We start from the raw sequence: 23,461 nt of genomic DNA, 5'->3' as shown, positions 1-23,461 counted from the left end.
CAGAAAATTTCTTAAATCTCTGCATATAACGGTTCTTCATAAAGGTCATGGAAAATGTGTATTATGAAAAAATAATGTGTTGATTGTAATTTGTTTTTGCACCAAGTCAGATTTTTATTTTATTATTATTATTTTTTTTTGACAGGCAGAGTGGACAGTGAGAGAGAGAGAGAGAGACAGAGAGAAAGGTCTTCCTTTGCCATTGGTTCACCCTCCAATGGCCACTGCAGCTGGCGCGCTGCGGCCGGCGCACAGTGCTGATTTGAAGCCAGGAGCCAGGTGCTTCTCCTGGTCTCCCATGCGGGTGCAGGGCCCAAGCACTTGGGCCATCCTCCACTGCACTCCCAGGCCATAGCAGAGAGCTGGCCTGGAAGAGGGGCAACCGGGACAGAATCCGGCGCCCCAACCGGGCCTAGAACCCAGGGTGCTGGCGCCGCTAGGCGGAGGATTAGCCTGTTGAGCCACGGCGCCGGTAAGTCAGATTTTTGATTTTTTTCCATGAAGTGTTTGATGCACCCTTATACATAATGCCTTATTTCAGCACTTTCCATATTAGACTTTTCTAATGGCAAGTTAAGGAGAGGAAAGAAGACAGGCTGAAAGGAAAGGTTCTTTTATGTAAGAGTTTAGCACAGTGACCGAAAGTTTACTCTTGCGCTTCATCACGCATTGGGCCTTGGAGTTTATGTTTTTGGGAATTAGAAAAAACAAGGTTTCCAGGTGGCATCCAGTTGGTTCCTGTCTCCCTAGCATCTCTGTCTATGGCTTCTGTGATGCCCTGGTTATTAATGCCAGCTCTGGTGTGCGTCTGCTCTCAGGTCTGTTCTTATCGCAGCCATAAAACAGCACCTTGTGGACAGTGAGATCCAAGGGCTCTGTCCCTCCCAACAATGCCTGTCTGTCACTCCCAGCCCCACCCAAATGAAGCGAAACCACGTCTTGAGTTGCCAGCTTCCCCGGGCCTGGCCAGGCACACATCAGGCTCAGGACTCAGCTCTGTGGATGGAGCCACATTTGTGCTCAAGCATGCTTGACACTGAAATCCACAAAGATCTCTCAACTGATGGACTCTGAGGAAATGATACAGTAAAACACATATATATTTACACAAGTATATTTAATTATTTTTTTTAAACCACAACTGAAAAAAGTCTTTGCCACTGGGTAGATTTAAACCTGACAAGTAACCCTAGGAGTTTGTATTAGTACCATTGTTGTTTTCTTTGGCTCCATGTATTATATTGGTAAAATTACCCTCCCCAAAAAGGAAAAAAGAATAATTGTAAAAGGCAAATATTTTGTACAAAAATACAAAGTTTTAAAAGCTCTTTAAGTATAGTTCATATTATTACTAAAAGTTGGCCTATATATTTGTGTATCTGCATATCTTTCCTACATTTGGGATTTTAGACATGAAAGGTACTGTTTACACAGTATATGTTTTAAATTCTCCCTATAGCTCACCAACCAATGATAGTCTTTTTCTGCTTGGAGCAGTCCATACTTTGGAAGATATAATTTGCATAATTGTATGGTTATCAGGTGAGAAAAATCTATGTGATGCCGTCTGCACACTGAAAATCAACATATCACCCAGGAGGGACCCTTTGAGTTCCTAAGTCCTTCAGTGATGATGGGATGGCAAAAAACAGGAGTTGTCAACTTTTCCAGTAATTGGTTTTCAGTGCTTTTTCCCTCCAGTCTGAGGAGGTGATGTGATCTGGAAGGAGTGTCCTTTGCCTTGGAGAGCCGGCTAATAATCTGCTCACATTATTACAGCAGTCCATTACAATGTGGATGATAGTACTAGAAGAGAGAAATAAGGGTGGCGTTAGTTTTTTTTAAAGAGTTAATGTACAATTCTAAAAACATTTTTATAGGAAAGAGTCTAAGCTGGATCCTTCAATAATTTTTATTTTCTCAAAGAAATGTCTAGAATTCTTATGCAGGTTAAGTAAAAGGTAAATTTCATTTTGCAAGAGCCCCTCTGGGGAAGTCTCATTCTTGTTCAGATCCCCAGTGGGCAAGCAAGGCAAACAGATGACAAATCTAGGTAACCTGTCAGCATCTACTGTTACCTCTTGCTTAGCTATCTGTATTCCACTCCATCAGTCCAACAAGCTGTGTGTTCCTTTGGTGTGTTAAGATCTAGCACATGGACCAATGCCTGACACATCAGAGATACAAAATAATAATAGTCAGTTGACTGGATGTATGGATAACTGGTATCCCAAGTTCTTCCAAAAATAATGAGCCAAAATATGAGTGCACTACAAAAAGTTCATGGAAATGGAATTCAAAGATAAGTGTATTTTGGTGCAAAAAAAAGTTCAACCATAGTTTTTTCATAATATACATTTTCACAGGTCTTTTGAAGTTCCCTCATGTATGATTTAAAAAATTTTTTTGCACCAAAATAAATCTCTTATAAAATTGATCAGGTTTGTGAGCTGGAAGACCATCCCTTCACAATGCCCCTGTGTGACCTCATGCCCCTATCTGGCCATACCTGGGTGCCCACCTGCCAATCAGGCTAATTAACCGCTCCCCTTTGGAAGTGGATTAAAGTTCTGGAATGCGGTGGGTCCAGCCCGTTTGCCTCTTTCACCACTTTGGGCCCTTGCTGCCCTGTGGCTTCTGGCCATCCACCCAGTGCTTTCTGGCTGCCTGTTCCTCCACATGGTTGGCTCCTGGTACTTGGTATGAATCCAGATTTCCCTTTCTTTCTCACATAGAGCCCTCACTCTCCTATGTGTTTCTCTCACTGAATAAAAAGCTTAAAACTTAAAAAAAAGCATCTTTGAATTCTGTTTCCATGAATTTTTGAAGTCCCTTCATATGTCTGAAGGTTTTTTAAACCACTGACTTTTAAAAACAATTCATTGAAATATAATTCCCAAATCATATAATTAAATCATATAGAATTCAGTATTTTAAAATATATTCACAAAGTTGTGTAATTTAGGGCATTTTCATCACCTTCCAAAGAAACCCTGCACTCAGTCATTTCCCATTTCCTTCATTGCCCACTCCAAACCTGTAAATCGCTTTCTGATGAAGAAAGATGCCCTGTTCCACATAGGATTGTGTATTAAATGAAGCTTAGATAAGTCTCTTTTGAATTAAAAAAAATTTCCAAAAGCCTCTGTGGTTTCTGAGCTTATAAGGGGCAATGGCTATGTACCCCCAGTATCTAGCAGAGCATCTGGCCTAGGTAGATGGTCAACAGATGCATGTGGGATAGAATGCTTGGCCACCTGACTTGACTGGGTGGATGTCTATGAAAAAGACAAACAACCTTGGTGCCATATCTTAAACAACAGTTAACTAACAATATTGTAAGCTGTTGTCCTGTGCCAGTTATTGAATACTTTCTTATACAACAGGCAAATCTATTAACTTCTGTAAGTCCTCACCACAACCCTATAAAGAAGACCCTATTATTATTCCCCTGAAATGAATAAGCTGCTCAGCTATTAAGTGACAAAACCAGGACTGCTACCCAAGGTAGAGACTGTATTTAGAGCCCTCAAACTTACAATCTCTCATTCTGTAATAGAACTAAGCCCCACAGCTGCCACTCAAATTCCACTGACTGCTCACTCACCTGTCTCCCTGTCTTTTTCGCAAATGAAGTTATTGATCTCGTCACATTGGAAATCGTTCCACTGCCCAGCATAAATCAACCCGGCACAGTCTTCTCCTGGCCCTTGGCCACGATCCCAATTATCTGGCTGTCCAGCTTTCCAATTTCTTTTAACAAAAGAGAAAAATGAGTGTTATTTGCACAGTAATGCAGAGGTTTTCTTTACTCGAGAGCAGCTGAGCCATGTGAAAAACAAAAACTGAGGCATATCATTTGTCCTGGAATGAAAATGTGTTGCCTAAAAAGCAGTGCGTGCTCTTTTTCAGAAAAAGCCGCAGCTGAGTTATGAGTAGCCAGGCTTGTTCTCTTTGTTTGCCACAATGAAATCAGTTCATTGAGTCTCTCCATCACAGTGCTAAGTGTGTGAATCCTTCTTTGAGAAAGATGGCTTTCTAGTGTGTACTGGAATACCGACTTCTGTATATACATACACCCACATGTGTACATGCACGAATTCACTAGTATAACGCACAATGAGGGCATCACTCTCCCTGTCTTGTGAGAACCCAGAGGGACCCTTGTATATTTCAGTATCTCCAAGTCAAAATGTCAGGAAGAGGAAGTGGAAGACGTTTGTTTGCAAGAACCTAGAGTTACAAAGTTACAAACAACTGGTTGCAGTTTTCTGGTTGATGGCTTTAGAAAGAAATAGTAATTTAATCCTCTGGAAAATGACTCATACATTTCATTGCTTTTTTTTGGGGGGGGGGGGACTGAGATTCTTAAAAAACAAGTTTTTCTTTAGGATGAGTTCATTCGAGGCTTGTTCACTTGGATGTTGCTGCTCCAAAATGGCACTTTGCCAGGGTTAACAGTTCTTGATTCTGTTTCTGCGCCATAAATCAGACGTGTTTCCAGACTCAATTTGTAGCATCATTTTGAAGATGCAGGTTCATGCCACGAGGCTGTGGCCAATGCCTGAGAGGAGCCTGCCTCCCGTGGAGGCTGGGGAGGGGGCTGTTCCCCATCAGCCACAGGCCAGCTGTCCTGGGGTCACTCCAGGAGACAGCCCACGGCGTCCTACATCTTTGGGCAGTGGGAAGGGACATTTGAAGTTATACTCAAGGGGTGCAGAGCAAATGGTAAAACTGGACTGCCACACACCAAATGTGTATTTTGGGATTTTTAGAAAAATGAATAGTGACCCCAGTTGAATAAATCCAGCAATAAAAAAATAGGAAGAAATGGAGTAAAAAGAATGGTATAATACTTGGAAGAGAGAGTTAGAAAACAGTCATTCACACACACACTCAACAGATACCCATAGAGCAGCAACCACGTGTCTATAACCTAGGTTGTGATGGCAGCACAGCACGCAGAGAGCCCAGAGTCGCTACTCTCAGAGCACTTATATACCAGACAAGAGACAGCTGGACTCAGAATCTCAGGCTGTCACGGTGAGGCCAGACAGGTTAAACTGGAAGGAAAAATAGTTTATTTTCAAGTGTATGAGATTGGAAAAAAAATAAATAGTGATCTCACATAAGCCTGGTGATGAAAAGATAGTTTGGAGGAAGCTGCCTTTTCTGTGTCTACTTTCTATCTGCGTTGCAGGACTCTCCTGGCAATGTCAGTTATGTCTGAGTTGCTTGCTCTTGTTAAAACACATGTCATTCATTTTTTGCTGGTCAGGTGAGATCACTTGGTTCTAATTTTGTTGATGGGATTTTCAATTCCTGAATATATAATAAGAGAACATTTGATATTCTTGATTTCTCAGTTAACTGGGAAACTAGATCAATAGGACTTCTTTGGATTTAGAAGATGTGCTTAATATTTCCCCCTCCTTTAAAGTCATCTTAAGTAGATAAGGGGCTGGCGCTGTGGCGCAGTGGGTTAAAGCCCTGGCCTGAAGCGCCGGCATCCCATGTGGGTACCTGTTCTAGTCCCGGCTGCTCCTCTTCCAATCCAGCTCTCTGCTATGGCCTGGGAAAGCAGTAGAAGATGGCCCAAGTGCTTTGGCCTCTGCACTCATGGGGGGACGTAGAAGAAACCCCTGGCTCCTGGCTTCAGATTAGCTCAGCTCTGGCTGAGCTATCTGGGCCATCTAGGGAGTGAAACCGCAGATTGAAGACCTCTCTCTCTGTCTCCACCTCTCTCTGAAACTCTGTCTTTTAATAAATAAAATAACTTTTTTAAAAGATTTAAGTAGATAAAAGAGATTCATTGACTAGATGGAGTGACAAGCAGGTGGAGAGAAAGGTGGTGGCTGGTGTCATGGCTCACTAGGCTAATCCTCTGCCTGCGGCGCCAGCACCCCAGGTTCTAGTCCCAGTTGGGGCACCAGATTCTGTCCCGGTTGCTCCTCTTCCAGTCCAGCTCTCTGCTGTGGCCCGGGAAGGCAGTGGAGGATGGCCCAAGTGCTTGGGTGCCTGCACTCGAGTGGGAGACCAGGAGGAAGCACCTGGCTCCTGGCTTCAGATCGGAGCAGTGCGCCGGCCGTAGTGGCCATTTTGGGGGTGAACCAACGGCAAAGGAAGACCTTTCTGTCTCTCGCTCACTGTCTCTCACTGTCTAACTCTGCCTCTCAAAAAAAAAAAAAAAAAAAAAGAAGAGAAAGGTGGCAATCTTTGTCACCTTTCTGCAGGTCACTGAATTCTTCAGATACAGTGTTGAGGGATTTCTGGAGGAGAAGAAGCAGAAAGCAGTTCTGGGTGAGTGGGGTGTGTGTGACTGCTGGAGCCCACCACGGATGCGGTGGGGTGGCCTGAAGCCACTGTACAGAGCACTTGGTCCTGTAGGCTGAGTTTGCAGAGTCTCAGAAGCTTCAGATCACAGGGAGTGACTGTGGCAAAACTCAGTCTACATGGTTTGAATACAATAGAACATATCAGAGAAAAAAGATGTATGATGGTACTTCAAAAAGTTCACGGACAAATGAAATTAAACGAGTTTCCGGGTGTGTGTTGGGTGCAGTGGTTGAGATGCTGCTCGGGATGCCTATGTTGCATGTCACAATGTCTGGTTGGAGTCCGAGCTCCTCTGCTTCTGACCCAGCTTCCTCCGCACGTGCATCATGGGAAGCAGCAAATATGTGGACCCCTGCCACCCATGTGGGACATCTAGATTGAGTTCTCAGCTCCTGGTTTCAGTGTAGCCTCGCCCTGGCTGTTGAGGGTATTTGGAGAGTGAACCAGCAAGTGGAAGACCTTTGTCTGCCTTTTTTTAAATAGACATTTTTAAAAGATTTATTTGAAAGGCAGAGTTACAGAGAGGCAGAGGCAGAGAGGTCTTCCATCTGCTGGTTCACTCCCCAAATGGCTGAAATGGCTGGAGCTGGACTGGTCCAAAGCCAGGACCTTGAGCTTCTTCCCGGTCTCCCACACAGGTGCTGGGGCCCAAGGACTTGGGCCATCTTCCACTGCTTTATCAGGAGCATTAGCAAGGAGCTGGATTGGAAGTGGAACAGCCGGGACTTGAACTGGCACCCATATGTGATGCCAGCACTGCAGGCAGCAGCTTTACTTGCTATGCCACAGCCACTGGCCCCTGTTTGCCTTTTTGATAAAAAGTGAAAATAAATTTTAAAACTGTTTATTTTGGTATGACGGTTTTTTGAAATTTATGCAGGGTTTGTCCATAATATATATTTCCATGAACTTTTTGAAGATGTGTGTGTGTGTGTATTTATAAAATTTTGGAGAAGAATGTCAGCTTAAACTGCGCCTTAACCGCATTCACAAGCAGACTCCAGAAAGAAGGGCTGAAGTGTAAGTGAAAAATCCCTGAATCCCATAATACATACATCATGGAAGTGATGGGGTAAACACACATGTACTTGGGCAATCATACTGTACACCAGCAAGCACAGAAATGCTCCAGCTGCCTGCGCCAGGGAGCTGGAGTGGGTGTGGCACCCCTGCAGGGCTTGGGGGGGGGGGGGTCCCCCAATGGAGACAGAGCACATGCTCTCACTCTTGGAACCCAGCCTTTCAACCTCACTCATTACTGTCTCATGCACCACAAAACTGAGGCTGCCTGGCCAAGAAACTCATGCCGGTAAGGGCCTGGCCTCCAAGCGGGAAAATCGGAGCACTGGGAAGTGTTTTGTTGCAGCAGAGTTTTCTCCCACTACTGGGGAAGAGGCCTGTCCTGCGGCCTGAGTCAGCGCCCCTCTGGCTGCAACCTCAAGTGGGTGACTCATGGATGAGAGGACGCTGTAGGTCCTCTTCCAGCCCTACCATGCTGTAGCTCTTCAATCCCGGGGTGCAGCATCACAGCGAGAAATCTGCCTGGCAGAAAGGTAACATGGGCTTTCCCTTTGCAACATACAGATGCAAGCCGCAGCTCATAACCTGCCAGCGTGTTCCCACCAGCTGAGTCCTGTGGCCAAGAGGAATGGGGAAGATTCAAGTGTGTGCTGGGAATTACCCCTTTGATGACCTAAGGTCAAGAGAGGCTTGAAAAGCTACCTTAGGGGCAGATGTCTGGCCTGGTGATTAAGGTGCCCACATATTGGAACGCCTGGGTTCAGTTCCCAGTTCCAGCTCCTGATTCCAGCTTCTTACCTGTATAGACATGACAGGCAGTAGGTGGTGCCTCAAGTAGTTGGGTCCCCAGCACCCAGGCAGGATTTCTGGATTAAGTCCCTGGCTCCTAGCTTCAGCCTGACCCAGTCATTGCGGGAATTTGTGGAGTGACTAGTGGAGGGAAACATGTGCTCTCTTGAATTGAAAAAACAAACAAAAAACTCCTGTTGTAGAGTTGTGCTGTGAGCAGGTGGGCAGAGCCTGCATCCCATGTGCATCTGAATCTCCCGGTGTGGGTAGTCTGTCACCAGTGACAGCCTGCCAGATGACCCATCTGTGTTGACTCCCACCAGCGTAGAAAGATCAGCTCTGTTGGGCCCCTGGATTTACTGAGCCTCTGTGTTGTTTATCTGCTTTCTATTTCATTGCTTTCTGGTCTTTATTATTTCTTTCCTTCCACTTGCTCAGGCATTAATTTCCTGTTCTTTTTCTACCCTTGTGAAGTAGAAGCTTGGAGCAATTGATTTTCAACCTTTAGAAACATTTCTAATATATCCATTTTAAAGCTGTCAGTGACCCTGTAAACACCATTTTAGCTCCATCTCGCAAATTTTGTTATGTTGTGTTTACATTTCCTTTAAATGCTTTCAGATTTCCTCTTTGATCCACAGGTCCTTGAATTTCCAAGTATTTGGGATTTCACAGATACCTGTTGTCAATTTCTAACTTAACTGTTTTGCTCGGAGGGCATACTCTGACATCTAATCCCAGTTTTCTCAAGTTTATTGACTTGTTTCCTGGCCCAGCACATAGTGAGTATATCTGGATACAGCACCAGTTGCATTTGAAAAGCATGTGTGCTTGCCATTGTTGGCTGAAGGGTCTCATAAACACCAAGTTAGCTGATAGTGAGAAAACCCAACGATGATAGAGTTGACACTACTTGTTCTATCAGTTATTGAGAGAAGGTAGGAATCTTCTTAAAAATGCTGCTGTTTACTCTGTCCGTGTATACTACTGGGATGTCCTCTTGCTTCTGACCTGGTCCTGGAATTCAGCTTTTTCCACATGGGTACAGGCATGAGTTGGTGCCAGGGCTGTCAACCCCTGTTTTTTTTTTTTTTTTTTTGGGAAGAGTTTAAGAAGAATTGGTATTCATTTTTCTTTAAATGTTTAGAATTCAGCCATGAGGCTATCTGGTCCCAGGCTTTTCTTTGTTGGAAATTTTTTTTTTTTTTTAAATTTTTGACAGGCAGAGTGGACAGTGAGAGAGAGAGAAAGGTCTTCCTTTTGCCGTTGGTTCACCCTCCAATGGCTGCCGCGGTAGCGCGCTGCGGCCGGTGCACCGCGCTGATCCGATGGCAGGAGCCAGGTGCTTCTCCTGGTCTCCCATGGGGTGCAGGGCCCAAGCACTTGGGCCATCCTCCAATGCACTCCCTGGCCACAGCAGAGAGCTGGCCTGGAAGAGGGGCAACCGGGACAGGATCGGTGCCCCGACCGGGACTAGAACCCGGTGTGCCGGCGCCACATAGCGGAGGATTAGCCTATTGAGCCGCGGCGCCGGCCTTGGAAAATTTTTGATATTGCTTCTGCCTCTTTACTTGTTACTGGTTTGTTCAGGATTTATTCTTGAGTCAGTTTTGCTAGCTTGTATATTTCCAGGAATTTATCCATTCTTCTAGATGGTCTGGTTTTTCGGTGCGTAATTGTTCATGATAGTCTCTCATGATCTCCAGGGCCCAAAATCATGGCAGGCGGCAGGGGAAAGGGAGGGAGATGCCAGTGCATGGCACCACCATGCAAAGACTGGGAGGTGAGGGTGAGTTTGAGTGGCTGCAGAAGTATTGGGCAGAGACCCCTGAGAGCCTAAGCCCGGTCCCCACTCCCAGGTCAGAGAAATGCTTTTGTCTTTTGCCACAAACCTGTTGAGACATGGCTGAGATATTGAGTGTGGTATCTCAATCAGGATACTGTAAAAATACATAAATTCTAGCTAGTCTTATTCTTTCATTATGGACTAGTAATTATGATTATGACAATAATCATAAATATATCAATACTAGCAGGTAACATCTCTTAAGCACTTCCCATGTGCCAACTCCTGGATCAAATGCTTTAGATATGAGGGTACTTCAAGAAGTTGTTGGAAAAATAGAATTAAATGATGCATTTATTCTTGTGCAAAAAAATTAGAAGCTTATGCATAATTTTTTTCATAATACATATTTTCCATGAACTTTCCAAAGACCCTTCATACATATGACTTACTTGTCTGAATACTGGCTACGTGCTTTTGTACAGTTCAGTTCCTGTGTAGGGACAAGGAGATGTGGATGGTTGTGTACCTCGCATGGGGGGCTTGTAGCTCTGAGTGTTGGGAGTTCTGGGAGCCCAGATCTCGCTGATGCCAGAGCCCATGCACTGGCGCTCTCTGCTTTGTGCAGTGTTTATTATTACATGTCACATTAAGTTAGCCTTCAGTTATTGAGACCTCATACGATGTCTGCATAATTTATTCATGCTTTCAAAATCTGATCCGGGGGATTTTTCCATGGATATGTGTTCCTGTGGGTGGAAACTGAGAAGCACTCTGAGCTGTGGCTGGGGTGCAGGAGCTGAAGTTTTCAGGAAGCTCGAAGGTGGCTGTGTCTGGGGACCAGCCCCAGACAGGTGTCTGGTGATGTAATCCTTCCTGGGGCTGAGGTACCAACACTGGTGCTGTCCTCCTAAATCACATAATTCTTGCTGGAGCCAGGGACGAGGAGGGAGGTTTCACCCTGGGAGAGCTGGCATAGACATTAATGTTCCAGCTCAATCCATTCCATATGGGCCCATCCAGGGTTTTCTTGGAGGAAGGCTTCAGCTGGAATTTCTCAGTGAGTCTAACCCAGACCCTTTCTATGGTGGTGAGAAAAGTGGAGGAGATGGATTTTTGTTTTTCGGCTTCCCCTAGCTACCTTAAAAAAGATGTTCTGGCACTCTCAACTGTCCAAACGGATTTGTCTCTGCCTTGAGTCATTTCTGCCTCCTGTCCCCACCTCCAACCTGCTCCTTCTGCTCCAGAAGCCAGCTCCCATGCTCCCTTGGTACATCAGGTGTACACCTGAGAGCCAGGGTGTCCAGCCGGGCAGCAGCTAGGGACCTACTCGCCCTCACGGCAGGGTGGGGCTCATCTTCAGTCTCCCACTGTTCCAGCACTACATGTGGCTACCCCTCCCTTCCCCCTCTTTCTCTCTCTCTTTTTTTTTTTTTTTATTTTTGACAGGCAGAGTGGACAGTGAGAGAGAGACAGAGAGAAAGGTCTTCCTTTTGCCGTTGGTTCACCCTTCAATGGCCGCCACGGTTGGCGCGCTGTGGCCGGCGCACTGCGCTGATCCGATGGCAGGAGCCAGGTGCTTCTCCTGGTCTCCCATGGGGTGCAGGGCCCAAGGACTTGGGCCATCCTCCACTGCACTCCCTGGCCACAGCAGAGAGCTGGCCTGGAAGAGGGGCAACCGGGACAGGATCGGTGCCCTGACTGGGACTAGAACCCGGTGTGCTGGCGCCGCAAGGCAGAGGATTAGCCTAGTGAGCCGCGGCGCCGGCCTCCCTCTTTCTCTCTTAAAGAGACAGCCCTATTCTGGTTTCTGCCTCCATCCTCTAATCATGTTCTTCATGTGGAGGATTTAAAACTACGAAGCAGGGGCCCAGGATTTTGGCCTAGTGGTTAAGATGCTAAACAGGATGCCCACATCCCGTATCAGAGTATCTGGGTTTGAATCCTAGCTCCACTCCTGATGCCAGCTTCCTGCTCATGCACACCATGGGAGGCAGCAGGTGATGGCTCGGGTTCTTGCTACTCTCATTGTTTCTCAAAGTTCATATTCACTATTTTTTAAAAAGGTGCAGAAGAGCCTGTCTATCCACATGCTCATGCAGAGACATGTGTGGCCTCCCCACTCCATGTCTGGCCTCTCCACCAACTCTGATCCTGCTCCTTCACTGGTATGAGTCTGTGCCTTCATTCCCTGTGAAACACCCCATTTCCCCTGGACCAGGACTGCAGTCCCAGACGGACCATGTCCTCCACCTGGCAGGTGCATTCTATGCCTTGATGCTCTTGCACCTGGGGAGCCTCTGCAGGGCCTGGCTTCTCTGCCTCTGGCAAACTAAAGGTTACTCAGAGTTTTTTTTTTTTTTTAATTCTGTTCTTGTGGGACAGTTTGTTGCATATTTTCACAGATCCATCTGGTTTTATGAGTGTCTTGTTTGTTTCTTAGACAAGGAAGAAAAAATATATTCCATGAAAAGAAAACAGGAAACCCTACTTGATGGCATCTCAGTTTCCTGTCCCACAACACACAGTGGGCACCTGGGGGCCTGCAGCTGACACAAGTGGCCAGGGTAGGATGTCATCGAGGAAGAAGCTGTAGGGAGCACGCCAGGAGGTGGGGAACAGTGAGCATCTGCCCACCCATCGGGAGGGTTCTGAGTACTCACGTGTAGTCCGGAGTTGTCCCATCGAGCCACTTCCATTCGTTCTCATGCTCCGAGTCCGTGAGACCGATCCAGTGGCTATCTCTCCCCACTATCTGTTTTTTTATCCATTGCTGCAAAATAAATCCAGGACAGCACATTATTCTTTTTTGGGATAGATATCTTTAGAGACTTTAAAAAACTATTTGTATTGATTTGAAAGGCAGAGAGGGGGAGGGAGAGCGCGAGCATTCTGTCTTCTGGTTTACTCCTTAGATATCTGCAACAGCCAGGCTGGGCCCAAGTCAGGAGCCCCTAAGTCCATCTAGGTCTCCCACATGCGAGCAGCGACCCAGTTACTTGAGCCATGACCTGCTATCTCCCAGGGTGCACATTAGCAGGAAGCTGGAACCTGAAACCCAGGCCAAATGCCCATTCCTCAGTGGCTTTTCTAAATGGGAAAAAGGATGACTCGACAGAGGATGTTTGTCAGACTTATTTGCAGTTTTTGCTGTCGTCTTTGCTACTACACTTGTTGTGTTTGGAACTGTTTTAGGAGCTTTGGTTCCCCACCCCCCCCCTAACAAGTTTACAAGTGAGGTTAAAGTGATGCTCTTCCCCTCGATCCCCCGGATAACTCAGTGACTTCCCCGGGCAGCACTCCCCTTCAGCATCTCTCCTGTGCCTTCATACAAGGAATAACCATGGGACTGCTGAGTGCTTCCTCAGGGCCGGCTCCCCTGTGCGGTGTGATGCACACTGTCTCTGGGCTTCCACACCACAGGTGACAGATGGCTGGGCAGGTCTGTAGATCCCAAAGCCCAGGCTCCTGGCCACTGCCTTCACTTGCTCATTCTCAGTCAGCTCCTATGGAAAACATCTGTTCTCAGGGTCGTGTCTGGAGTTGCTTAAGAAAAAGGAGGCCACTGCGACAGGGTGACACCAGAGGAAGAACATGGGCACTGTTGCTACAGGGACCTTGGTTTCAGTGTCAGCTCCGCATTGACTAACCATCCCTTGCTGGGTCTCGGTTTTCTTATCTGTAGGATGGGGATAATACCTATGTTCTAGAGTTCTTGTGTGGGTTACAGTGTCCGGCACACAGGAGGGGATGGATGAGTGGTCACTGTCATTAACGCATGTGGCCTGTGCCCCCTTGGCCTTCTTTGTTCTTCATGACCCTCGGGGGCCACACTTTTTGTCCCTTGCACCCACCACACTCCACCCCTACTCATGTCTCTGTCTCTCTACCTCTCTGCACAGGTGCCTGGTGGCTGCTCGCAGACTTCTCAGCATAACAACAGTGACTGCCAAGGGAAGTGGATCTCCCAGGGGGCAGTAGCAGGCCTTCATTCAGTCGCTGCAGGAAGCCCGGCTCTCCACAGTGCAGTCTTCCCTTGGGACTCTGTGAAGCCCCGGCAAGTGTGCAATTTCCAGATGTAAACAGTCCTTAAATTACAACTCTCCCAACCAACTATGCAGCAGACGTACCTGCTCCTCTCTCGTGTTGATGAAAATGAGATGTGAAGACTTGTCTTCACAGAACAGTTTGGCATCCTCAAAAATGTCTTTCTCTACCGAAAAATAGTAGCATTTGTCTGTGAAGTTCTTCCAGTGGGGTGGACAGCCTAGGAATGAGAGGTTGAAGACACTGATTAAAAACAAAACCCAAACAGAGAACACTCTGCCTTTCTTCAGCTGGGCTGACAAGGCCAAAGCCAGGGCCTTGCACTGCTCCCAGGCCAGGAGCAGCCCACATGGAGCCCGTGGCTGACGGCCATGGATGTGCCTGGTGCAGGCTAACCCAGGAGGGGACCGCGGAGCACACAGCAGTGACAACCACATAATCTGGAAAGCCTCCATGATTGGGTCTTATGTCTCTGCATCTGGATGAGTGTTTACAATGACAGAAATAACAGCAGCAAACAGGGCAGGCACAGATGGGCAGTGTCAGTGTGGAATCCTATGGAACAATGAACTTGACAGGAGAACCCAGAACCTAAACTGGGCCAGCAGAACAACAAAGGTGACTGGAGTCTCAAGGAAGGAAATCACGTGCAATCAGGGTTGATCAAAGGAGAGGGAAACAGGGGTTGCTAACCAGAGTTTTTGCAGAAGGCTTAACCAAAGACCAGAAGGCTCCATGACCATGACACCATCTCGAAAAGGACTAACATCTGGGCGTAACAAAGCTGCACCTCATGCTGATGAAGGGCACTAGGGAATGGCCTGACCCAGGGTGAAGAGTGTAAAACAGGCCAGGCCAGGGGTGGGAGCCATAGGCTGTCACCAAGGTATGGTTTCAGGTCTGGTTGTCTTGAGGGTCCAACTCTTAACTATGTAAGCACTTGAGAGCCCAGTCCTGCTTGGAAGGAAACACAGGCCTGAGTGATACCTTCGCCCCCACCACCAGCCTCCCCTGGGGTGGAGGCCTATTACAGCAGCAGGGGGCTGCATGCCACCTGCCGTGATGCTCTCACTGCCAGCTCAAATGGGGAGGGCACGTGCTGGGGGCTGGGCCAGCCATGAGCACACACTCAGCCTTGGCCCCAGTTCCAGGGAGGGTTCAGACTTACCGTTGACCTCTGGTGCTGAAGTTGGCTCGTTCTGCAGGGCCAGCGGCGCCACTGCCCCTGATGGGCCTGGGGGGCCGGGGGGACCCTTGGGGCCCGGCATGCCTGGTACCCCTGGCAAGCCTGGCAACCCCCGGGGTCCAGGCACCCCGGGCTCCCCCACGGTGCCCTGAAGTCCTTGGAAGCCAGGGGGGCCCTGGGGCCCAGGGAGCCCGTCCTTGCCTGGTGGGCCCGGGGGCCCTGGATCTCCACTGGGGCCCTGAGGGCCAGGCTTGCCAGGGGACCCACGGGAGCCTTTGGGGCCCTGGGAGCCTTTGGAGCCCTTGCTGCCGCGCTCTCCAGGGGGGCCGACGGGTCCAAGGGGGCCTCTTTCGCCAGCAGGGCCTGGCGGTCCAGGCTCCCCCTTCTCTCCTTTCTGTCCTTTGTTGCCAGTTGGACCAGGGGGTCCCTGAGATCCTCGGTCACCTTTTGGACCCCTGGGGCCAGGAGGACCTAAAATGTAAAACAAAGTAAAAGGCATAAACATGAAACCCATGGTTAGGGCTTTGTCTACCTGGAGGTTTAGAAGAAGCAATCCAGCATATGAGGTAAACACACTAAGGGCTGATGCCCTTACTCTTGTTGGCTGTTGTATGTTCAAGTCTAAGCACTCAGGACTCAGAGTGTGCCTGTATGTGATGAAAGGGATTTTTCTTTTTTCTTTCTTTCCATTCCAATTTACATGAACTTTTTTTTTTTTTAAAAAAATTTATTTTTAAAGTCAGTTATATGAAGAGGGAGAGACAGACAGATCCTCCATCCGCTAGCTCATTCCCCAGATGGCTGCAACATCCAGTGCTGGGCCAAAGCCAAGAGCCTCCTCTGGGTCTCCCATGTGGGCAGCAGGTGCCCAGGCACTTGGGCCATCCTCCACTGCCCTCTCAGATCACCAGCAGGGAGCTGGATCGGCAGTGGAGCAGCCAGGACACAAACCAGTGCTCACATGGGATGCCGGTGTCCTAGGTGGCCACCACCGGCTGCACCACACTTGGGCCCCGATGAAAGGACCTTCAAGCAGGAAGTCATCAGGACAGGGCCTACTCCAGTATCACTGTGACCTTCTAAGAAGAGGGGTGCAGGACATAGACACACAGAGGAAAGGTACCATCTGCAACCCAAGGAGGCCTCGGGACAAACACCCTGCTCATCAACCTTGATCTCCGAGCCCCAGCCAGAGCTGGGGGGAAATAAATCGCTGTCACTGAAGCCCCCAGTCTGCAGTACTGTGTTACAGCGCCGGAGCAGCCCTGGTGGTGGTTGTAATAAGCTCACTCTTGGCCCTGACACAAGCATTGAGTGGACCTTAACAGTGCACAGCTTTTGGGTGCACCAGTGAGGGTTTTCAGGTTGACGCTGGAAATGAGGGGAGGAGGGGGCTTGGCACCAAAGAGTGATGCAGGTTGGGACTGGGATTTCCTCCCCTTTTCACTAATTTGACAAATGTTTATGGGTGACCAATTATAAGACAAGCACTGGACAAAATGCTGTGGGGTATGCAGAGTTGACTTAGAACAAAAAAAAAAAAAATGCAATCGGGGGGTTGACGCTGTGGTATAGTGGGTAAAAGTACTGCTTGCAGTGCCAGCATCCCATATAGGCACCGGTTCAAGTCCTGGATGCTCCACTTCTGATACAGCTCCTTGCTAATGCATTTAGGAAAGCAGTGGACCATGGCCTAAGTACTTGGACCCCTGCACCCGTGTGGGAGACCTGCATGAAGCTCCTGGCTCCTGGCTTTGACTTGGGCCAGCCCTGGCTATTGTGACCATCTGGGGAGTGAACCACTTGATGGAAGATCGATCTCCCTCTCTCTGTGTGTCTCTCCCTCTCTCTGTAACTCTTTCAAATGAGTAAATTTCTTTTAAAATACATGATTAGGTGTTGAAGCACTGACTTCTTCATTCCCTCACCACAGCCAAGGCTGGCCTCTTTTTTTCTGTTTTATACATCTTGCATTCTTTTTAAAGATTTCTTTATTTACTTGAAATTCAGAGTTACACAGAGAAGGGGAGAGGTCTTTCATGTGCTGTGCCGATCTAAAGCTAGGAGCCAGGAGCCTCCTCTGGGTCTCCCACATGGATGCAGGGGCCCAAGGACCTGGACCATCTTCTACTGCTTTCCCAGGCCACAGCAGAGAGCTGGCTGAAGTGGAGCAGCTGGGACTCGAACTGGCACCCACATGGGATGCCAGCACTGCAGGCAGTGGCTTTACACGCTACACCACAGCACCAGCCCCTAAAAAAGAAATAATTTGAAAGGGGCCGGCATTGTGGCATAGTGGGTTGGGCTGCTGTCTGCAATCCTGGCATCCCACATGGACACCAGTTCAAGTCCCAGCTGCCCCACTTCCAATCCAGCTCCCTGCTAATGCTCCTGGGAAAGTGGAAGATGGCCCAGGTGCTTGGGCCCCTGCACCCACATGGGAGACCCAGAAGCAGCACTGGGCTTCTGGCTTCAGCCTTGCACGGTACTGCACTGCAGCCATTTGGGGAGTGAACCAGCAGATGAAAGATGTCTCTCCTTTCTCTGTAACTCTGCCTTTAAAATAAATTTAAAAATATATGAAGCTTTAAAAGCATAATAATTATTTTTTGAGAAACAGATATAGAACACTCCTATCTTCTGGTTCATTCCCTATATGCCTACAACTGGGGTTGGAACCCAGAGCTCAATCCCAGTTCCCCATGTGCATAAAGGGGTCCAACTGTCTGTATCATCACTGCTGTCTCCTGGGGCGCACATTAGCAGGAAGGTAGAGCCAGGAGTCAGAGCTGGGAATTGAACCCAGGTACTTTGATATAGGACACAGGCATCTTAACTGCTGGGCTGAATGCCTACCCCTGGTGTTCTGTGTTGAACTTCAGGAAATCCAAATGAAGAAGGTCCGCTGGTTAATTCGATTGCTTTAGAAAGTCTTTCTCAGATTCCCCTTGCCAGCAATCAGTGTTTCTCAGTCACTCGCACCTGGGCTGGTTCTGTACACAAGTTACTAGCGATGAGCTAACATGCAACCGTGAAATAGTCACTGTTCAGTGTTGACAGACAGGAGGAGTTGTATTTCTTCCAGAACACCTTCTTCTGGCTCCTCACAGAGTTCCCAAGACACACAAGTCTCTTCTTTCCCTGACCTGAACCCAGGCCCTCCCTTACATGGAGGGACAGCTCTGCATTCCTCTCTCTCTCTCCGGGGGAAGGCAGTTTATGGTGTAGCTGTTTTCCTTGGAACTAGGAGTGGTTGTTGGAGACCCCACCTACTCCACATGTAAGCTATGGCTCAAACGTGGATCCCACAGTCAACACAGAACATCAGCAGATGCCCGTTTCCCGAGCTTGTGAATGAAGGGAGTAGGTACTGAGAGAAGGAGCACGTTTTTGCCTTTGATAAAAATCTGCAATCCTACTGTGATCATTCTCCCAGATGGATTAGTATAAAAACCAACTTTTCCCATATAGACCATTAAATCCATCATAAATAGGCCATCTGTTTCTCTCTTAAAAAGATAAAAGTGTGATATTCATGGCTGTGGATTAACTTGGCAAGCTCACCATTATCAACATCTTCATTCATAGCCAGCCGGGTCTTGAAAAACCCACAAGAAAATGGGAACTCTGCCCTGGGGTGCTGGGTTACATGAATATGTATGAGGGTACTTCAAAAAGTTCATAGAAAATGGAATTAAAAGCTTATTTTTGTGTAAATTTCAAAACCTGTGTAGTTTTTCCTAAGCGTTTCCATAAACTTTTTAAGGAGTCCTCACATGCATGTATTTTTAAAAGTTTTGCATCAAAATAAATTTACCTTTTAGCCAGGAACTTCTCGAAGTTCTCTCATTATTCTACATATCTCAGTTAAGGAGCTTCATATTCACATAATGCATTTTTCTCACTAAAATATACTAGAAATGTACTGTTAATTTTTAAACATCATTGAGAGGGGACAGCGTTGTGCAAGGGGTTAACCTGCTGCCAATGACACTGGCATTCCATATTGGAGTGCTGATTCAAGCCCTAGCTGCTCTGCCTCCGATCCATCACCCTACTAATATACCTGGGAAGGGGACAGAAGATGGATGGAGTTCCTGGCTCTCTGCTTCATCTTGGCCCACACCTGACTGTTGCAGGCATTTGGGGAGTGAACCAGCAGACGGAAGATCTTTTTCTCTCTGTCTCTCCCCCTCTCTCTTGCTCTTTCAAATAAATAAGTCTTTAAAAAAATCATGGAGAAAGAGACTATTTTAAGAGTTGGCACTAGGGGCCAGCACTGTGGCATAGCAGGCAAAGCCACCGCCTGCAATACTGGCATCTCATATGGGCACCGGTTCAAGTCCCAGCTGCTCCATTTCTGATCCAGCTCTCTATGGCCTGGGAAAACAGTAGAAGACGGCCCAAGTGCTTGGGCCCCTGCACCTAGGTGGGAGACCTGAACGAAGCTCCTGGCTTCAGATCGGCACAGCTCTGGCTGTTGTGGCCAATTGGGGAATGAACCAGTGGATGGAAGACCACTACCCCCACCTCTCTGCCTCTCCTTCTCTCTCTGTGTAACCTTTTTTTTTTTTTCTTTTGACAGGCAGAGTGGACAGTGAGAGAGAGAGACAGAGAGAAAGGTCTTCCTTTACCGTTGGTTCACCCTCCAATGGCCGCCATGCTATGGCAGGTGCGCCGCGCTGTGGCAGGAGCACTGCGCTGATCTGAAGGCAGGAGCCAGGTGCTCATCCTGGTCTCCCATGCGGGTGCAGGGCCCAAGCACTTGGGCCATCCTCCACTGCCCTCCTGGGCCACAGCAGAGAGCTGGCCTGGAAGAGGACCAACCAGGACAGAATCCAGTGCCCCGACCAGGACTAGAACTTGGTGTTCCGGCACTGCAGGCGGAGGATTAGCCTATTGAGGCACAGTGCTGGCCCTCTCTGTAACTTTCAAATAAATATTTTGAAAAAAAAGTTGGCACTAGATGCTCATAAAAAATCAATGGTTAGTGCTAGGGTACCTTTTCGTCTAGGACCTGAGATGCTGATGCTGCTTATTTTAATTTTTAATTTTTTGACAGGCAGAGTTAGAGACAGTGAGTGAGAGACAGAAAGGTCTTCCTTTTTCCATTGGTTCACTCCCCCCCAAATGGCCGCAATGCGCCGATCAGGAGCCAGGTGCTTCCTCCTGGTCTCCCATGCGGGTGCAGGGCCCAAGGACCTGAGCCGTCCTCCACTGTACTCCTGGGCCACAGCAGAGAGCTGGACTGGAAGAGTAGCAACCGGGACAGAATCTTGTGCCCCGACCGGGACCGGGACTAGAACCCTGGGGTGCCAGTGCCGCAGGCTGAGGATTAGCCTAGTGAGCCTCGGCGCCAGCCCTGGTGTTACTTATTAGCATCTAGATGATCTCAGGCTTTCAAGTCATACTTGAATGTCTTACTGGGAAGCTGTTGAAGTGAAAATAAAATTAAATATAAGGCACCTCTTGTGCCCTAAATTCCCAAAACTGATATAAATGACAGAGGTTTTATGAGCTTGTGCAGTCATAATTTTAATCCAGAGTCAAGAACATAGTAATGCCACTTGTGAGGGTACACATGATGTCCCACACAGCAGCACGGGAGGTGTGCTTTCAGATTTGCTGAAATTTAAATGTCAAGGCCAAGTGGGCGGCACCGCAGTTGGGACTCCTGAGATGCCAGGTACTTATGCAGGTGGTAAAGCTATTTCAAGTTCCGGAAATGCCCAAATGGGACCAATGCCAGGACTCCCAGCAGCCTCATGTTTGGGCTGCCAGCAAAACTTCTCCCCATCCTGATTTCCCCAGGCCCCACAGCTTAGGGACTCAGAACCTTTACTTAAGCAGTTGAGAGAGGACAGATTTACATCATTGTGCCGCTTCTGCACTGGCAGCCACACTGCAGGCTTCTGAGGAGTCTCCGGTCTCCCCCCTCTGAGACAGATGTCTCAAATGTGTTTTTCAACAAAACTGCTGGTGCTTAACAGAAAGCAGAGAAACTGTTTTAATTCTGACTGCCACCCAAAATCTTAGAAACTGGATGTTAAGAACCACAGGTGATAAAGTTGGAAGATAGACAAAGTAGGAAAAAAAAAAAAAGTGATACAACTTAATGCATTTTTGTTCTCATTTAATAATCCACTTTAAAAAATTATGTACTGGGGCCGGTGCTATGGCATAGTAGCTTAAGCCTCTGCCTCTGGCGCCAGCATCCCATATGGGCATCAGAGTCCTGGCTGCTTCACTTCCAATCTAGCTCCCTGCTATGGCCTGGGAAAGCAGTGGAAGATGGTTCAAGTGCTTGGGCCCCTGCACCTACATGGGAGACTCGGAAGAATCTTCTGGCTCCTGGCTTCATATTGGGCCAGCTCTGGCTATTGTGGCCATTTGAGGAATGAACCAGCAGATGGAAGACTTCCCTCTGTCTGTCTCCCCTAGCCCCTGCTGCCGCCCCCTGCCCTGTAACTCTGCCTCTTAAATAAATTGTAAAAAAAAAAAAAAAGGAGCGCTGTATTTAAACAATTATGTATTTATCTAAAAGGCAGAGAGAGAGAGAAAATCTTTTATCTGCTGTTTCACTCCTCAGATGTCTGCAATGTCTGGGGCTGAGCCAGGCTGAAGCCAGGAGGTCAGGAACTCCATCCAGGACTCCTACATGGGTGGCAGGGGCCCAGGTATGTGGGCCATCATCCACTGCTTTCCCAGGCACATTAGCTGGGTGCTGGATCAGAAGCTGAGACAAACTGGTACTCCAATATGGGACGCAGGCACCCAAAGCAGAAGCTTAACCGGCTGTGCCACCACCAGCCCTTTGTTTAACAATGCATTCTGAATGCAATTAGATTAAGTAAATTTTTATTAAACACCTACAATATGAAAAAGTCATTCTGCTTCACTGAGGTAAAAAGGAATATAAAAATTAAAGAGAAATTTAAAATATTATTTAGAATAATTTGGTTCTTGACCTTGAGCTTAAGAGAGCCAGGCTTCCTGGAAGGCACGTCCACTCCTTGTCCATGGTATAGGGTATAATTAAGCTATTGCATTTTGCCAAGTGGCCACATCCGATTTTCTACCCTCTGATGCTGCTCCTGTGGATCCTCCACGTACGCTCTTGTTTGTGGGAGGACAGCCAGAAGGGCAGGGCAGGGCATGGGAAGAACTGAGACCTCGTGCTTGATCCGCTATGAGCTGTTCCCTGTCCTTCCTGTCTGTGTATCTGTCAAGGCTCAAGTGTCAATCTCTTAACACCAACAGCTTTCCTGAACATAACCACCATTTCAACCTCTCCAAACGTGTCATCTGTTCTCTGAAACCATCACAAGGCACTTGGGTGCTGTGGTGAAGCCAAGGGCTGGGCAACTAGACAGACCCAAGGTAGGCACTGTGTGCCATTTCCTAGCAGTTTGTCCATGGATGAGTTGCTCAAACCCTGTGTGCCTCAGCTGTCTTCTATGCAAATGGAGAATGCTAGCAATTCATACCTTAAAGAGATAGGAAACTGAACACAGATTATTTATCCAAGGGCTTAGTAGCATGGTTGGCACATTTCATATACTCCATAAATGTGGACTGAAAAAATGAATGAAGGCCAGCTAGCTTTGAGTCACCAGGGTTGAACACCAGGAAGCCAGCAGAAAGTACTTTTGGACCCAAATCAATCCTATGCATAAAGTCAGTATGGCTTTATTCCTTGTGCACATGAATATCTTTAGTTTTCTATTACAGTGCACTGGCTGGAACTGTTACTTACTCACATGGGATGTTATGTCCTGCACTAAATATTGTATATGATGGGTATTCAAAAGGGTTGTGGAAAATGTGTATTATGAAAAAAGCTATGGATTTCAAACTTATTTTTGCAGCAAAATACACTTGTATTAACATGTTATCACATGTCTGATCTAGTTTGAGGCACTAGGAAGAATATAATGTCAATTTGAAAAGAGCCCCAGGGTGGGCATTCGGCCTCATAGTTAAAATGTCATTTAAGGTACCCATGTTCCATATCAGAGTCCTGGGTTCGATACTACCTCTGACTTCTGACTCCAGTTTCTTGCTGATGTAGATGTTGGGGGACACTGGCTATGGTTTAAGTAATTGAGTTCCTGCCACTAAGAAGGATAAGACATTGATTTGAAAAGCATTCTTAGGGTCAGCGCCATGGCATAGTAGGTTAAGCCTCTGTCTGTGGCCCCGAAATCCCATATAGGCACCAGATCATGTCCGGGCTGCTCTTTTTCTGATGTAGCTCTCTGCTAATGGTCTAGGAAAGCAATGGAAGATGGTCCAAG

The 23,461-nt window shown here is 47.5% G+C and overlaps 1 protein-coding gene across 1 annotated transcript in view; it reads right to left on the bottom strand.

Annotated features, from left to right (window-relative positions):
- Positions 1-1,112: 1,112 nt before the first annotated feature.
- Positions 1,113-23,461, bottom strand: part of COLEC12 (collectin subfamily member 12) — a 201,716-nt gene continuing 179,367 nt past the window's right edge. Inside the window, exons 6-10 of the mRNA XM_062201437.1 lie at positions 15,147-15,635; positions 14,062-14,198; positions 12,595-12,704; positions 3,608-3,753; positions 1,113-1,806 (exon numbers count right to left, since the gene is read on the bottom strand). Of these exons, the coding sequence (XP_062057421.1) occupies positions 1,787-1,806; positions 3,608-3,753; positions 12,595-12,704; positions 14,062-14,198; positions 15,147-15,635 (902 nt within the window). The 3' untranslated portion in view covers positions 1,113-1,786. The remainder of the gene's footprint in view (positions 1,807-3,607; positions 3,754-12,594; positions 12,705-14,061; positions 14,199-15,146; positions 15,636-23,461) is intronic.

Source organism: Lepus europaeus, chromosome 9 (assembly GCF_033115175.1).
Source record: "Lepus europaeus isolate LE1 chromosome 9, mLepTim1.pri, whole genome shotgun sequence".
In the NCBI taxonomy this organism is placed as follows: domain Eukaryota; kingdom Metazoa; phylum Chordata; class Mammalia; order Lagomorpha; family Leporidae; genus Lepus; species Lepus europaeus.
Note: the sequence above shows the minus strand (reverse complement) of the source record. Positions and strands in the feature narration are given on the sequence as shown.